This window comes from Ctenopharyngodon idella, chromosome 19 (genome assembly GCF_019924925.1).
Source record: "Ctenopharyngodon idella isolate HZGC_01 chromosome 19, HZGC01, whole genome shotgun sequence".
Lineage (NCBI taxonomy): Eukaryota > Metazoa > Chordata > Actinopteri > Cypriniformes > Xenocyprididae > Ctenopharyngodon > Ctenopharyngodon idella.
The window spans coordinates 31,081,351-31,100,378 of NC_067238.1; the positions used below are offsets into that span (position 1 = coordinate 31,081,351).

At 38.4% G+C, this 19,028-nt stretch overlaps 1 protein-coding gene across 5 annotated transcripts in view; it reads right to left on the reverse strand.

Annotated features, from left to right (window-relative positions):
- Positions 1 to 2,164: 2,164 nt before the first annotated feature.
- trps1 (trichorhinophalangeal syndrome I) overlaps positions 2,165 to 19,028 on the reverse strand; it is a 128,908-nt gene continuing 112,044 nt past the window's right edge. For all 5 annotated transcript variants that reach the window (XM_051872590.1, XM_051872593.1, XM_051872591.1 and 2 more), the window contains 2 exons: positions 15,035 to 15,157; positions 2,165 to 5,670 (listed from right to left, as the gene is read on the reverse strand). In XM_051872590.1, the coding sequence (XP_051728550.1) occupies positions 4,549 to 5,670; positions 15,035 to 15,157 (1,245 nt within the window). In that variant the 3' untranslated portion in view covers positions 2,165 to 4,548. The remainder of the gene's footprint in view (positions 5,671 to 15,034; positions 15,158 to 19,028) is intronic.

Sequence of the window (19,028 nt, forward strand, 5' to 3'; positions counted from 1 at the left end):
CAGAAAGGGTTACGGGAGCTGTGGATAGCATTCATCCTCACCTTTATCTCAGAGGAGTGTTTTGAAATTGAATCAACTTGCACGGAAAAAGCAAAATCAAAAGGAGCGAAGTCATTGTTCAATGACTTCGCTCCTTTTGATTTTGCTTTTTCCGTCCAGGTTCTGTGCAAGATGGCCTTAACGACGGGTGACTTGAGGCAAAAATCTGTTTTGTCATTCACTGAAAAATATATTTTATAACAAGATTATATAGTATGGTTAAACTTTAAAATCTATAGTTTGTGTGTATATATTTACAGGTGCTGGTCATATAAATAGAATATCATCAAAAGGCCTTTGCAGGTGTTTTGAGTTAATTAGCTGATTAGAGTGTGGCACCAGGTGTCTTCAATATTGAACCTTTTCACAATATTCTAATTTTCTGAGATACTGAATTTGGGATTTTCCTTAGTTGTCAGTTATAATCATCAAAATTAAAAGAAATAAACATTTGAAATATATCAGTCTGTGTGTAATGAATGAATATAGTATACAAGTTTCACTTTTTGAATGGAATTAGTGAAATAAATCAACTTTTTGATGATATTCTAATTTTATGACCAGCACCTGTATATATATATAGGCTCTGAGACAAATTGCTTATATATCTCCGTTGTAAGTTTCTTTGGATAAAAGTATCTGCTAAATGCATAAATGTAAATTAAGTTGATCAAAAGTGGCAGTACAGACATTTTTAATGTTACAAAAGGTTTCTATTCCAGATAAATGGGGGGGAAAATGTATCATGCTTTTCAATATCTACAATAAACATGATTTTATGAAAACATGTATTTTTTCTAATTCACTGAAATTAGTTCAACTCATAATAGTATATAGTTAAACTATAAAATACAGTTTTTATACACACACACATACATATACATATATACACATTTTTTCAGTTTATACACAATATATAATTGTTTATAAATGTTTTTTTGTTTTTTTTATTTACTGGAATAGGGTATATGTCGAACGTCACATGACCAAACCGGAAAACTGGTCTCATTGCATCCGCTTGTCAGAGAAAGTGTTAACAGCAGTGTGAACTGATGGCGAAACTACCTAGTTCACATTGTTATAGGTTTTTTATTCTATTAAATATCTAAACGTTAGTGTGAAGAAGAAAAATGAAAAAAGCTTTTAAATATCAATCTGCATATGCGGGGGTTATCTTGAATAAAACAGCTAATTTTTTCATGAAGCACATACAAAAGACCGGAAGCGATCTGATCTGTTTTACAGAATACAGAAGTTAGATTGCGCATAACACCTATTTGCTCAACTCATATTAATAGGTTTTCTGTAAGAGCTTTGAGATTTCACATACTTCCTTTCCATCTGTCAGGGTGTCACCTTTTTCTTTGAATATTTGGAAACACGTGTCTTAACTTTGATACGAGACAAATATGCAAATGAATTTCTGTAGATGCATATAACCGTATCCTTCAGTGCTTCAGACTGGCATCCTGCCCTGAATGACTGTATATAATGAGCCTTTAACCAACAGCCTTGTAGGACAAGAGACAAAACAATTGGACGGCGATCGATAGCAGTTCCACACAGTACTGTGAGAGGTCAGAGGTTTCATTTGGGTTGTATGTCATGTGACACGGCGAGCACAGGGATACTGCAACCCTCTGACTCAAGTTCATCAGCCGTCAGAAGGTTAGATCCAGCTCTCCAGATTGAACAGAATAATCAATAGAGCTGGGAATCACCGGACACTGAATCGGAAACTCAGAGCGGAGACGGTGGATAGATAGATAGATAGATATATAGATAGATAGATAGATAGATAGATAGATAGATAGATAGATAGATAGATAGATAGATAGCATATTAGAATGATTTCTGAAGGATCATGTGACACTGAAGACTGGAGTAATGATGCTGAAAATTTAGCTTTGATCACAGGAATAAATTACATTTTACTATATATTCACAATAGAAAACAGATAGTTTAAATGGAGATACTATTTTACAATATTTTTGAACAAATAAATGAAGCCTTGGTGAGCAGAACTAATAAAATTAACAAATAAATTGCAATAAATTTATAAAATAACAATGATTTTAAAGAAAACATTCTGATGATACACAATAAGGTACACATATAATTGCTAAAATGTTTTATTATTTTATTATTATCATTATTATCATCGTCATCATCATTATTATTCAAGTTTAGATGTAACAGACATCTTTGCCATCTTTATTGAATCTTTTTGCATGTAAAAACCTACCACACAAAAAAAAAAAAAAAAATGAAAAAGAAAAAGAAAAAAACAAAACCAAAAGTTAAGGTGGCAGCTGAAAAAAAAAAAAAAAAAAAGAAAATCCTAAAATCATCATCTATGCACTTTAAATGCAGCAAGTGTAAAAACAATAACATTCTAAGAATAATGGTTAAAACATTTACATATTTATGCCCTTCGCCTTGACCAAACAAGCTTCCAGGCTCCATCAAATACTCCTTGTGTTTCAATATTGCTAAGACCTTCGAACATAGGCAAGATCTCGTTCATTTATTATAATGCAGTACCTGTACTTAGCATGCTAATAACACATTTCATCTTTCTTCTTTTGCAACAGAGTAACTGAAGTGCAAGCATTAACATTTTCAAATTAAAATGAACATTTAGAGACAAAAAAATAAAAATAAGAATCTTATGTTATTTAATACCCAACTGTATAAAAGCGACGGTTTATAATGATTTCAGTTGTTTTTAAGAGGCATTTGCAGTTAAGCAGCGTTGTAAGGCTAGATTTGGAGAAAAACAGAGAGAGCAAATGAGACGTTTTGAGCCTCGATCTCTCCCTGTTTCCCCAGTTCATATAAATAATGTCTGTATGAAGTCAGACCGGGCCCAACTCACTGAACCTGTGGCCATGAAAAGGAGCGAATGTGGAGGAGAAGCACAACAAAAAAAAGTTGCTAGCAAACAAAAACACAATCTGGGAGGGTTCAAATGATTTTTTGCCCTATTCAAATAAAATGGAAATCTGAGATGCAGCATAAACAGCTTTAAAACATATCAAGCGCTTGACTTGATAAATCACGTTTGGATTATTTCTGAGCTCATTATTACTTAGAAACAGACGTGTTGTTCAGTTGCTCAGGTAGACGGTTGTCCACTCGCCTCCACATGATAAAAATTGCAAAAGGAGCATAAACCAAAGTACAGCTGGGTGAAACAACAATATAAATAACAATGTTATGCCTCTTTGAGACAACTGCCATCGAAAGGCACCAGAAACACCTGCAGTTATTAAGTTTCATCAACAGTACACAGAATCATTTTAAATTTAAGGTGTTTTCAACTGCTCTTTAGAATTAAAGGTGGAACACGATATATTTAGACTGGCAGAAAAGTTATTATTTTTATGTTATAGAGCACTGGCTCCCATAAAATGACCAAATAAAGCACAGCCTGATCGGCTTCCCTTGAATGTTCGCTATCAGAAGAGCAGGAGAAAAATACAGGAAGACTTCAGTCCGATACAAGAAGCTTCTTCATCAACTACAAAGCACAAGAACATGGTAACAGAAGATGACAATGCTTGGAATGAATTGTGGCCAAAGATAAAAAAACCATAGTACTTTTAATATTCCACCTTTGGAGGAAAGGAAATTGAATTGTCTTACTGTTTTCGTGGGAAAAAAAAAAAAAAAAAAAAAAAAAAAGTTCAGGTGTTGCTTCATTACGTCGTTTGCTACATTTGCAAATGTAAACGTTTGTCAGAGCCAAACTCCAGGCCCTTATTCAGATGCAAGTTCAATGTTGCATATCAACATCTCATGTAGAAAATACTTTGTACAATATATCAGGCACTGATAATGTGATTTTACTATTAACAACCTAGAAAAAAATACGTTTTTATTCCTTCCCAAATTTCTAGAGTAATAAGAATTGCATCCCAGCAACTAAGGCAGCAGCTTAAAAGTTCTGATGGAATTCTGTGACTTACCTAACTTAAAAAAAAACAAAAACAAACTTAAGACATTTAGTATGTTAACTAGACTATAAACTAATATTGTCTATTCAGCCATACACACTCCCTGAGGATGCTGGATGTTTGTTTGAGGACGACAGTCATTTATGCTGTTGCCATAGTGACAGACGACTGCCACATTTTCCTACACCGAGCCACACATGCAGAAACACATCCTCATTTTTACCAGAACCAGAGAACTTTTCATAAATCTGTGAATACACACAACGACGACGACGAGAAATGAGTAGATGTACCTTGCTTGCTGAACTGCCTTGTCGAAAATTACATATCTGGACTAACGAAAATATATAGCTACATGTACCGATGTCTTCAAAAAGCAGTTTTTGTTCGTTAAAAGTGTGTTTGTGTTTGGGAGCTCCCACAGAAATGCTATGCTGACTGAAGTTTCTAGCATTGGCTGCTTAGGCACCTTGATCCGTCTTGGCACGTCAATGGATTCATTCGTACGAGCGCTGCTCTAGTTGTGCTCGGACTGCAGGTCCGTAAAGCTCATTGGTTAGAGGGGTTGGCGTTGGCCTCGGGGGCGGCCCGGTGGAGGCCTCGCTGGATGTGGGTTGTGAAATCGTACTTATCGGAGCAAGCGTGCAGGCAGATACTGCACTGGAAGGGCCCGCCCTCACCGTGGCAGCTCATGTGCAGGGCGTACAGGACCTCGTCCAGGAAGACGATGCCACAGTGGGCACATTTGCTGGAGAGATCATCTTGTGTGGCCTGATCAACCTTCTCCGGTTTGGGGACTTGCAAAGTCTCTTCGGCTTCCTCCGGCTGATCTGTCTCCCTGTCGGAGGCGGGCGACGCCCGGCTTTCCTTGGCGACGAGGGCCCCGTTGGGCGTCGGACTGGGTTTGGAATGTTTCATGGCCAGGTCGAGAGGCGTGTCGCTCTCGGGTCCAGAAGGGGTCGGCGGGGGAAAATGAGGCGGTAAGCTGAAAGTAGAGTAAGGCACAAAGCTTTGGCACGGATTGGGAAGGCCGGCCATGGGGCTCAGGTAGTGACCCGGGTTGCCCGGCACAGACATCTTGTACTTAGTCCAGAAGCGCAACCAGTCTGTTTCGTTTTGCAGGTCGTTGTGGAGGAAGGGTAGGCTCAAGATCGGGTACTGGTACTTCTCGATGGGGCTTCCGGGAGGAGAGTAGCTGGCCTGCTTCGACGGACGCATGTACTTCTCAATAGGGCTGCCCCGCTCCGAGCCACCCTTACCGTCCCCGCCTTGGGGTCCCACACCGAGCCCGTTTCCCTCAGCCCCTCCGTCCGCCGGGCTCTTGTGCATATGCAGTGGTGGCATACGCTTGTGGATCTCCAGCGTCTGGTTGACGAGGAACGCGTGGGTGGAGCGGGGGCTAGGGTGACTTTTGGGTCCGGATGGGCCATAAGACTCATATTTGCCCAACTGGGCTTGGGTCTCGGCACGTGATAAAGACCCATCGGATCCTGCTTCCTCAGTCCTCCTCTCTAAGGGGCTGCCGTTGAGACGTTCCTCGCTGTTGACGCGCTGCTGCTTGGACCCCACCTGCTCAGGCGGGACGGGGTCAGGGTTCAGGCGCTTGCGTGTCCGTCGACGGATGATCTGCTCGCCGTTGTTTTGCTTGATAATGTTCAGCGGTCTGGGGGTCTGAAAAAGAAACATGCAAATGATTTTTTAGAGCCGTGTTGAAATTGGGGTTGAAATGATGAAACCTAGTGGTTTGGCATTATCTTATTTATTTTATTACTACAACTTAATATTTATGAATTATTAGCTACATCTATTTTAGAAATGGCATCAATGACATGATTCTCATTTTTCATATCTATAAATTTATTCAAATAAACAATACAAATTCAGGAGCGGCATAAAGTGAAAAATAGCTTGATATAAGGAAGACAAAAATCTCACTAAAAGAATGAAAACCTAGTGGTTTGGCATTATCTTATATATATATATAAAGTGCAAATAGAGACTAAAAAAAGTGTAATACAGAGCTAAGAGATGGTTACAACTACAAAGTCCAGCCTAAGATAGCTTTCATATTGGGAGATATTTACATGCATCAGGGAGTCACTTTCAAAAAGTGAGGTAATCGCGTTTGAATGCACGCTCGCGTTTTACTTTCACTTTCGATTTCGCGATCGCGTGTACTCTGTGAATAGTGAACGCTGGTGCTGAGTGCGCATTCTACAAGATGAGTTCACATTTGTCAGAAGCTTTTGGTCTCTGTTGCACAACAAATTCTCCGCCATGGGATTGTCAGTCTCATCACGTGATCAGTGAACTCTGATTCCTGCTACACTACATACAACTCTGCTGCTCGTGTTGGATGAGCATGATGGGATTGAAACGACCACTATCCAACTGAATTAAATGGTTTTTATTTCTATAAAAAGCAAAACGACAGTGGAGGCGTAATGTAAATGTAACGGTGGCATGTTATATCCTAATTTCACCCTCACACTCTGTCATGGCAATATATATATATATATATATAACAATAATACGTAATGATATTATAAATTAGTAATTCATTATATTTGTACAAAAAGTTCTACCTTGAAAATTTACAATTTTTAATTATTATTTACCTGATAGTTAAGCCTCAACCATCAAAACCATGTTAAAACAACAATTTAAAGAATACATTTCTAAGAATTAAAAATTTTAAAAGCCCAAAAAATGAAAAGTTACAACCAGTTTTTTTTGTTGTTTTTTTCTCCACGAGTGTGAACCAACCAAACAAATACTTGCATGCTTCCCTGTGTGTGTGTGAGATTGGACCAGATCCATTTAATGCCTCATAAATGGGTCTCTGATCTAATATTGTAATTTCAGTCAAATGATTCATCCCTTCTGGGACTCAGAGGACACACTCCTGTAATTAGGCTGGTTAGCATAATAATCTGCCATCAAATGGCTATTAATTACTGCTTTATTTTCACTGGACTACATAGCCTAGCTCAAAAATCAAGGTAGTACAGTGAGTTTACAAATACAAATGAGCAAAACTACAGAAGTGATCTTCAGCTCGACTACCAGAAAGAGACAGAAATCGACGAGTGGAACTGTTATCAATTTTGCTACTTTACGAGAAAAAGCCCAAGGTAACCATATGTTCATTCTCATTTCTCATCCTTTACGTCTACACTAAAATGGAAACTACTGTGGTTGGAAAGATGTGAGATATACATATTTCCTTTGGTGGCAGACCTGCAACAGGAGGGAAAGAATGGAGCACTTGTCTGTAATCTATTTTTCTGAGCTCAAGATTCCATCCTGGTAGGCAGTGGCTCGGGGGGAAAACTTCAGTAAGGTGACGCAACTCATCTAGTCTTCTGCTACACTGCCAGACACATTCTTCCAAGTCCTCGCTTGATGCAGAGATCACCCACGGCTCACCCAGAGCCAGAGATAATTGGCAGAAGAACCACGTCTCCCCCCTCTACCAGCACCTTCTGACTGCTTGTTGACTTTGAGGTAGAGGCACATCGCGGGAATCAATCATGTATGGTCGCCACTTGCATTTGTAGCACCCAGATCCACAGTCATGTACCTAGGCTAAGGAAAACAATCCCTTTCAAAGAAGGGGAGGCTTGGGATGGCTGAGTGTTTCAGTATGACAGAAGGAACATATTTCTCTGGTACTCATTTTCCCCTTAAAAGCTGGAAAAATAATTTATGCAAAAATGTAGCTCCAACAAAGCCGCCTCATTCTAGCCTTTGGCTCTGCACCAGATGTTCTAGGGGAAGAAACAGGAGATGCATATTTTCAAGAATGTTTGACCACTGGGGACCGGAGTTACATCTAAAACAAACCTTACTGTGTTGCTTAACTTCAGTTAATGCCCTGTGATGGATGGTGTTAAAATGCAAGCTCTCGCTCTTTGGAACATGTCAGGCCGGCTGTCTATCTGAAGAGGATGGGGATGAAAGCCAGACAAAAAGAAAGAGTGCCCTCTACTGCTGGACCATGTCAGGCCCTCACTGCACAGAACAGATAGTAGTGGGCATTTGTTCTAGTTCTTTTTTTATAGTCTGTCTCATCTGTCTAATTTTGGATTATTATTATAATTTTTTATAAATGGACATTGCTTGATTCATCAGCTTGCCATGAGTTCTTGACTTTTCTGTTTCAAATATCAAACTAGAACAGAGACATTAAAAGTCTAATACCAAACTTATTACAAACTGAAACACTGACAAAAGGGGGATCAAGTTTGGTGGTCCCTGCACATTTAATTATCTAATTTAAGCATTGCATAGTATGAAGAAAACCAGAAAGAAATAGTCAATTCTAGCAAAATTCTAGCTTTAAAAAAGGAAAAAACCTCAACCCCTAATAAATACATAAATCAAGAAAAAGGAAAAATATAATAAATGTGCATCACACCAAAATGTATATGACAAAAATACATCAATAAATAAATACAAAATAAACAAGAAAAAAATATAAAAAAACCCAAAAATAAATAGAAATTGGATATGACACTAAAATGTCCATGCCGCAAAAAAAAAAAAAATTCTACAAAAATCATACTTTGTATAATATAAATAATAAAATAAGACAAAATATTATGATTGTGTATGACACTAAAAAGTGCAAAAAACCCCACACCAAAAAAATTAATAAAATATAATTATATATATATAAATAAACAAAACAAGAAACAAAATATAAAGAAAAAAATATATAATAAGTGTATAACACAAAAATGTGCAGTGTATATATATTTTTGTAGAATCAATTTTTTTGTATCATGCACATTATTTATATATATATATATATATATATACACACACACACACACACACACACATATATATAAATATATACATTATATATATATATAAATAATGTGCATGATACAAAAAAATTGATTCTACAAAAAGTCATATATTGTATAAAATAAATACAAAAATAAACAAGAAAAAATATATAATTGTGTATGACACTAAAATGTGCATGACACAAGAAGAAAATTAATTCTACAAAAAGTTGTATTTTGTATACATACAGTACACTGTATATAAATACATATTTTATAGCTAGTCAGCAACCTTGGGTGTTTCTTTATCTTTTTAATCTAGTTTTGACAGTTTAAGTACCTCAGAGCTAAAGACCCATGTGTGAAACAGAGAAAATAGTTTTCTAAACACTGAAAGGTATTAAATGCTCAAAGGAGCCTGGAAGGCCTGTCTCGACCGCGCTGTCCGTGAACAAAACCTTGTTGCTATTCCAGTTATTTCTTTCTATCTTTTGGGCTTTCTTGTTCCAACGGGTGGTCAGAGTTCAGAAGCTGAGAGAAGTTTTTGGAGAACGGTCGACATATTCTTTCTGCGTCCCACAGAGAAAAGTTCCATGACGGTGAACGTTTTATGTCGGCCATTGACACACGGCTACAGCGCATGTCGGGTCCTATTATTAGAAGATAAAATCTGAGAGACATTTATTATTGCAATGTGTTCTGGCATGAGGAGCCCAGACCTCCATTTAGGGCTCTCAACAGTGTGGTTTTATGAGGTGCTATTATGAAATGATTTCTGTACAGCATATAAAACTTTTTATTCAAAAGTATAAAAATACTACTGGAAAATCACTGCCAGGCTGACATGAAGGACACAGTCTCCGCCGGCCTGCGTTAGCGCGCCATCAGTGAAACAGTCACTCGATTATTTATCAAACCAAAAACCTGAAAGACTACGAGATATCTTCTACTAAACAGCCCCACTGCCTCTCCTCGGATCCAGGAATCAAACTGTCGAAGATGACTCAGCATCTTAGAGCTGAAACCAAAAACAGAAACATCAGGCAAACAAATCCTGCATCCAATCGGCAGTGTTTCGACGGATCCCGAGGGCTTCTGAAAGACGTCTTTACATCTTGTTTATTAGCTTCTAGTGGAGTGTGACGTGTACACAACCTGATGGTCCAGTGCAAAAGCTACTTTACAGTAAAAGAACATAGAGAAGAGCAAAAAAAAAAATAAGAGACTATCCATTCAGTCCACCGCTGGAACGTACAGGCTTTAGATCACCTCACCACACAAAGATGAACACTGAGCTAGAACTAATAACATACAGAGCTATGCTATTGCTAGTTTTGTAGACAAGCTGAGGGAAATTCACATTTTTACCAGTACTAGATGCAAGCATTGTACAAATGTGACTCAAAAACAACCTCTCCCTTTTCAAGATGAGCACATCAAGAGTAAAGTAGCAGCCCTCATTAATAGATTTAAGGTTTAAGGTCACAACGGATTACATCAAACATACCAGAACCAATGATTTTTATGCATTTCCTTCATTAACGTTCTGACTGTCTACGTTGTTCCTCCAATACGGACAGAGCCACCTTGCCACCATCATAAAGATCAGTGTGACTTATTTTCTGTCAGCAATCAACAATCAACATTCAAATGCATGACTCGCTCGTTCCTGTGATTATAAAGCCCATTTAAATGCACATTTCAGTGGTTTACATGTGACTTCTGTATCGCCTGTGTTCTGGAAAGTCACTGTTTTTCCAAAGACGTGGGGCACACAACATGATCACCTCAATCAAGATATGGGTACTGGAGGAATAACGAAAATGGTGAATTATTATTATTAATGTACACAACAGTTCAAAAGTTTGGGGTGAGCAAGATTTTTGTAACTTTTCAACATTGATAAAAATCAGAAATGTTTCTTGAGCAGCAATGATTTCTGAAGGATCATGTGACACTGAAGACTGGAGTAAAAGTTTAGCTTTGCATCACAGGAATGAATTACATTTTAAAATATATTAAAATTTTAATATTTTAATATTTTTTACTGTATGTTTGATCAAATAACAGCAGCCTTGCTCAGCATAAAACACTTCTTCATAAACATAAAAATCATACCGACCCCAAACTTTTGAACGGTAGTGTGTTTTCAAATCAACGTCCATTCTTTCTTTCTCAACATTACAAAATAGAATCATTAAGGAGGCGAATCATTAATAGGTTGTTTGCAATCATGTGACGCGCAAAATTAATGTGGAGGGCAAGCAGTGAAAATTAGAATGGAAGAAATGGGGAAAAGTCCGTACTGTGCTGGTTTAGAAAGGTATAAACAGAAAATCACAACATATGTTGGACGTGAACCTTATGTTATGAAGAGGAGCGATTTTTCTACTGAATTGAAAGACTTGACTGCCATCGAGGAGGTAGATATAGAGAATGTGAAGCTGCCGTCACGCCGTGTTCAGTTCTAGTCTGGATTGTTTATATCGCGCTGCCTTTCTGATAGTGACGTTAGGGCAGTATTTTTGATTTTCTGTCATGATTGTGAAAAATGTCGAGAATTGCAACAGGAGCTCACATCATCATTCGGGGAAAAAATTGGACGGTGTAATACAATTTTCGCATTTTTTACGTGTAAAAACACACTAAGGGAAGCAGGTTGAGGAGGTGACGGCGAGACGCCGTATATCAAATCTAATAATGTCACTGATTGAACCCACTGCCTATCACTCAATAAAATAATCACATTGCTGAGTGTTTTTGAAAGTTTTGTATTTTGTTTTGGTTTAATAATTAACATTACATTTGCGAGTATGACTCTCATTCGGCTTGTGAATAAGCATAACTTGCATGCAGCCACTACAAAACTGTTCACAAGCTTCTATGGATTTGATTTTGGTTGTCATTTGTTGAAATAAATACAAAAAAAAACTAAAAGTACAGTGTGTCGGTGTCTGTCATAGACTGTAAAAAAGGGTGCCTGTCCGCTGAATGCCCCTCCGATTCTCCTCCGTGGTCATATGGGAAAGTGAATATTTACAAAGAAATCATTAAAACTACAGTTACATTTACACTCTTCCAACAAAGAAATTGATCGACTTCTGTCAGCTTGTTGAACACATTTTTTTTATTTGGACATTTTCTACCATTTGATGGCTGAAGCAGCAGCGCGTGACACTGTTTTCACAGTAACCAGATCAACATAAACTGAATTCTACAAAAATGAAGTGAAAACACTAAATGATCATTCAATGGGATAAAATATCTTCTCTTCCCTGCAAATGATACCATGAAGAATGTGATTATTTAACCAAGTCAAAAATAAAAAAGGTAAGCAGGTATCCATATTCATTTCAGTATCGGCAGACGCAAAACGCTATAAAAGGTGACAACTTTTAAAGTTAAAAAATGATATAAGTTACGTAAACGATAAAAGCTCATTGTGGTTTCTCTGTTTGATAGATTTGAGCAACCATAAACGATGCAAAACATAGGAATTTTGAGTTTGTGATAGGATTCCTATATAGAAAAATCACTCCTTGCCCTCCAGCCGCATTTCGCGTGCAGCAATGACGTGCAAACAACCTATTTGAACTGGAATCAGAACCAGAATCGTTAATGTTCTTACGATTCTACGCCCTACTCATTAACCACCAAAGAATCCATGAAAAACACAAGATTAGTAGAAATTAATATTCATATAGTACAGTTCATATTTTAAATGTGGTAATTTACTAATAACAATAATTGTTGGTGTATTCAATACAATTTAAAATACTTGGAAACCTGTGAAAAATAAATATACCAAAATGTATTTGAAATACATTTATGCTAAGTAAACTACAAATACATTTACATATTTATGTACTTAATGTAAATACCCTGCAATTGTACTTCTGGTATACTAAACTGGAACAACTAATTTTGTACTTAATGCACTTTAGTTATCCAGAAGTAGTGCTGAGGTCCAACTAAGAACATACTTAAGTATATTTGATTGTGCAAAAATGGTACACTTTAAATATCTTGCATTTAATGACTGATATTATAAATTGATCATCCTTACTAATAGTGATATTAAAACACATTTAGGCTTAATATTAAGAAATATGCATTGTGTAATAAAGAAGTACTCCAAATAAAGTTTAATGACAATATTTATATCAGTGAGTCTCAAGCGATATGTCAGTTAATAATAATATTTTAAATACATTTTGGTATAGGTTTTTTCACTAGAGAAGGCGTGAAATTTAGCACAAAAGTGAGAACAATTAAGTCAATAAATATCTCATTGTACTCTTTAGGTTTGAAGAATAACTGAAGCCACTGTGTTCCACTCTCATTATACTCATCTTCCCTCAGCTTTTAATATCAATGTGATCTAAGCTGTAAAGCTGTCAAGAATGGTTCCTGTTTCCCTTAAAGTCATGGCCACCCCACTTTTTCTGTCCCAGGAACCCAGAGCAAAGACTGATGCGAGCATCAGTACAGCTTCTGCATCAATGCATGATGGAACTCCAACATAAATGTCAAAGTTAGAAAAACTTACGGCGTGAGGAAACTTATTTACTCCAGACAGTGTTTAATGTGGGGCAGTAAATAGAGCGTACAGTATTTCACAGGCCTGGCTGTGAAGCGCCCATTGATTGCAGGCTCTGTGATGAGGCGGTGCGGACAGACAGCCAGATGTGAATGCCTGTGCTGGGTCAAGTTAGCACGACTCAAGCCACCAGGTGGCATGGCCCCTGAAAGAGCCTCTTGTGGTCCGGGCGCTGCGGTGACTGACTGCTTTACCCCAGCCGACCACACTGATTCAGTCGGTTCCCTGTATCCGAGCCTGTGCCACCCAGGCGCTGGTCCTGATAGCCCGAGGCCAAAGAGCGCTTCCAACATTACATATCAAGACAGGAAGAAACCGAAACACTCACAGACTTGACCCAATTCTGAGGGAGCTCCAAAGATTAGAATGCAAAAGCAACGTTAAGTCTGTGCACAATGCTTCTTCTGTTTCTCCGGCTTAATTACTCACATGTTGTCGAGTCTGTTTACCCGTCATGTTTATCCAGACACCATTTCAAAGGAAACAGAAGAACACTAGAACACTTTCAAGGATGCAGACAAAGCTTTAGGTACAGCTACAGATGGAAATTCAGATCAAAATTAAGAGAACTGCGAGGCAATAAAGCAAATCAAATGAAGTAATTTAGTCCAGAAACAAGCAGCTTCTTTTCTTTGGGCACAATTCACACTGACTAACCAAAGAATTGATAATATAGTCAGCTTTATGCATTTACAAAAGTATAAGACTGTGTACTTTATGACTTTAATGAGGGAAAAAACTACAATCCCATGAAGCACTGTAAAGGTGAAAAAAATTAAAATCGATAAAACAAGTAAAAAAAAAATGCTATTGATTTAAAGATGTTAATTGTGTGTACAGAAAAACAATATATTTTACAAGTATTGAGGCGGGAACTACAGAGTGATTTGCTTGACACTGTCTCTGACTGGTGGAGATTTCTTCAGAATCATGGGTAATGTAGTTTTTCACTAGGAATTCTGCTATTAAACATGATTATTAAAAAAAAAAAAAAATGTTTACTTTTGGAACCTGGCTGTTATACTCTATAGCGTAAAGAAGGTTAATGAGTGAATAAATTACCCCAAAATAATCTTTCTGTCAATATTTTTTTCACCCTTTCAAACGATATGACTTTTATAGGCTTTGGAATGAAGAAAGAGATATTTAGCAGAATGTCCAAGCTGCTTTTTTTCCATACTATGAAGCTGGATTGGCACTAGAATTTAACTGTAGTCTGCATTCACTTCATTGTATGGGAAAAAAAAGCAGCTTGGACATTCTGCTAAACGTCTCTTTTTGTGATCCACGTAAGAAAGAAATTCATACGACTTGACTGGGTTTTTAAGGTTGTGCCAATAGCCATTGTGTCCGTCTCGGGTTTTAAGGTCAGGTGTTTGTTAGGACTGTGGGAAGTAGGGCTCCAAGCTGGTGCAAAATTACTTCCATAGGGCCATTAGCTGGCTGCAGGGCTGAGGAAGGCCAAAAGGGCTCTTCCCCCGGGGTCCTCGCCTGACAGTGCGGAAATGAAGCGATCAAACCGAGGCTGCTACGCTGTCACCTCTCCATTCATTTGAACTCTGTTTCTGCGATTTGTGGGTGGGCTGGCGAGGCATTCTCGCCGTCCCTTGCCCTGATGTTTTCTTAGTTCCCCCCTTACCGAGTGCAGCTTCTGATAGAGGCCACACGCGTTGCACACGTAGCCGCCGTTGGCATTCTTCCTCCACAGCGAGGTCTTGGTGGTCAGACAGTTGGCGCAGAAGACCCCCGAGCCCCGCCGTCTCTGAAATCATAAAAACAGAAAGAGCCAAAATTAGTAAAAAAGCAAGCTGCGGAGAAAAAGAGGGATGGAGATTCATGCTCAGCATGGAGAATGTGAAAGAAAGCAAGAAAGAAAGCCAGAGGTAGGCGAAAAAAATCCCAAGACTCAGTAGGGTGTAGCTGGATATGACAGCTCTGATGGTGAGAGACACAATGCGTCCAATCAGAAAGCCAGGATGAGGCTCGATTAATAGAACCAAGCTAATTAACCTTCCTGTGATTTATAGGCTTTGTAAGATACCACTGTGTCAGCGACAACTCCACCAGCTTCAAACTGGGTCGCCCGCACCGGCCTGACATAAATATTTTGATCTTTCAATAAATGTCTCTTCTCGAACACATGCATGACGTGAACCTTTAAATACATGGCTGCAACTCAAAATATCTAGTAGCTTGAAATATTGCACTCTACTGTGAGAGAAGGGGAAAACATAAACTCAAGTAGGAAAAAAAAGGAGAGAAATATAGCCACATGAATCATCCATTGGGAACGGACAGAACTAAAAGTGAATCCCGAGAGTCAGCCGGGGCAAATCACAGGAATTATCTCGATTATGGCCCCTGTAAAACTCGTTTAGGCTTATAGAATGTGTACGATTTATTTAGCCTAACTTCAGACGGCTTGCGCAGGGAGCACATTTCTCCTGCCAGAAAAGTACAATGCTCCTAATTGTGCTCTAATACATTTAGAATGGAAAGCTTTCTGCAGACATAATTTTGGCTTTGAGTCGGTAGAGCTTTTTTGGCAGGGAAAGGGGCACTTGATTCATCGGGTGTTTCACAACGTATCAGTAAAAAGTTTTGGGGCGCCGCCAGCTTCCTATAGGGTAATTTTTCCATCCAGATGCGCCATTGGAGGGCCCTGCATCAGCTAAACTAATTATGATCTCACCTTCGCTGATGCTCGCTCACTCTACGGTTCGACATCTCCCATTAATCATAGATATGTAGAAAATGAATGTGAAAAGAGAATGAGGGACGGTAGCCCGCACGACCATAAAGAATAAAAATGATGGCAATAACTTAATGAGATGGAGCAATGTTTTCCATGAACTATCAGCAAATGCAAAGTCACTCTGACAACTGCCCTTTGCAACCGCAGAGCATCATTCTGGTGCGCGCAGCATTTCAGCACAGAGGGAGGGATCTCTCGTCCTTATTGTGCACATAAAACAAAGGTATATTCATCGAAGGTTCATAAACACCTTTCTAATGGCTCTCCGCAGCAATAAAGACTCGATCCTTACATTAAGCATTACGCTTAGCCAAATCAATAGTTTTATCCTATACAAAAAAGTATGTTGATGGTTTTAGATGGTAATGCATTTAAATATTTTATCAGTACTTCAATTAAATATTTAAGTTTGTAATTCTAGACCTGAATGACTTAATTTCTGCTGTGAAACACAAGAGAAGATGTATATATATTTCCACCCCAAAGATCTTCTTTTGTGTTCTGTAGAAGAAAGAAATTCGGTTGCACTTTATTTTACAGTACGTACACTTACAGTGTACTTGCCTAAGTACTGGGTAATATAAGGTAACTACATGGGTTAAGGTTAGTTTATTACCCAGTTATTGCAATTACTACAATAAGTAAATAGTATGTACACAGCAGGGCCGCAACCACCATAAGCACTGAGGGGGACAATCCCCCCTCCAATAACTGGAAATAGCCAAATTGTTTGTTGTTAGGATGACAGACAGTTTAAAAAGTTACATTTTTAGCCAATCAGATCAAAGAAGGCGGGGGAAGACGAGTGTGAATTCCAATGCGACACTTTTCATTTTTACAGCGAAAGAGTGCGTGTGTGGTATGATATAAGTGGCTAAACATTAAATATATGACAACTGTTTTACGATGGATATGTTTAACGACCCAATAATATACGGTGATGCAACTTTTTGATGGAATTTCTCCATTTTCAATTGATAATATTGTTATTGTTTAACTGAATGTGACGAGACAAGTGGCGTTTTATACATTTTTGACATGTTAGACGTACAAACAAGAGTGAATGTGTCTCCCCCCCAATGTTTAAGACATGGTTACGGCCTTGGTACACAGGGAACAGGACAGTAAAATAAAGCGCTACCATAAATTCATAAGGGTTTAGAAACACGAGTATGCATATTTTAGGGTGCACTATCCCTTTAAAAGAGCAAGTTGTCAGGCATATCCTACAACACGAACCCACAATACCTTACTGGAAGATTATCTCAAAATCGAATTACGGCTCATTTACGTCAGAATCAGTGCTTTCTTACAACCTTTAAGCGAGAATGTATATATTTTCTGATCTCAGTGGGGTTTTTTAGAGGGCCACATGCTAGTCCTGACAGTTTAGACATGATTGATTGATTTATTCTTTCCTATCCTGTTCTTGCGTTACAAGCCAAACAAAGTGTCCGTCATCAGCTATGTGGATTTCTCTCCCTGGCCTTCTGGGCTCCAGAGCCAAATCACTCACATGTGTTCCCTCCGCCTGGCCCGCAGTCCTCCAGCCGCAGAGAGTTAATATACATACAACCTACACACAGTGTGAACACAACTGATCATTTATCTTGTTGGTCATATCATTCATTTGTGCTGGGCCTCCTGTTTAGCCATCCAGAAAGCTTAAATGGTTAGTGAGCCAAAAGTGTTGGATTTAAAATGAAATAAATCAAAAGCTCCGACACTTAGGCTGATCTGACTGTGTGATAAAGGCTGTTTCGATGTTAGAATTAATCAGACTCTTGTAGCAACAGGCGTAGTAAAAAAAATAAATAAATAAATAAATTCTGAACTAGCTGCAGTAAAATTAATGTGTCTCCATTTATTGAAAATGTCATTAAGTTTATGTTAATTGTATAACCAATGCCTTACATATTATGTTAAATGTACAAGTGAGTTTTTCTACCATGATTCAATTCAACCAGCAACAACTCGACAGGTACTGTACTTGTTAATAAACAATCGATTATACACATAAACCAGACACAGCGATAGCAAGAACAACTGTTTGGATCATTATCAGGTCAGAGATTTCCAAAACAATCCAAAGTTAGTCAACAACACGCGTCTAAAGGAAAAAAAAAAAAAAAAAAAAAAAAAAAAAATAAGCCATTACATTACAAGTATGAGGGTGGGATCAAATACAGTGGGAGTGTCAAAACGTTGAGATGTGAATGTCTATGAGGAGGGGGTTGTGGGTCAATTACACAGGAAAGCCCAGAAATAGCCTTCCCCTGTTGAATGGTGCAAAATCCCAGACTTCCTTTTCAATTATCAACTAGACCGCCATCTGTAAAAACGAATGCGTACCTTGCCTCGCCAGGTTCTGTTGTTTTATCTCTTTCTCCCTCCATTACATCTCAGAAAAAGGACAAGTTGGCAAGGGAAAAAAAGAATAAAAAAAACCACACACACATTTGACTGGCTTGCTGCAGCTGCTCACCAAAGGAAAAGGAGGGGAGGCGAACGAGAGAAAGCCCTGATTGTCTTTGTTTTCCCAAAGTGTGGGGCGATTTTTCTCGCCTGCCACGTCTGGCCGTGCTGTGAGGTGATGCATTGTTTTTTTTCCGCGGGCTAGAGGGGCCGCAGAGATCCCAGGCCCTGTCTGTTTCCTGGCCTGCTCCAGTTTATCACTGTATCTGCTCTCAGCGCTGCTCCCGCTATCTGGTATCCGTCACGGCCGTCCCTATAGGTGCCATGCATTATCACACAGCACTGTCGCTGGTTAAAACACCACTAATCATAATCAGAACCAACTTTGTGATACCTTTCATCTGCACTCGGGATGAGGTGTAAAAATAGGCTAATTTTTTTCCACACAGACAAAGGTACGTGT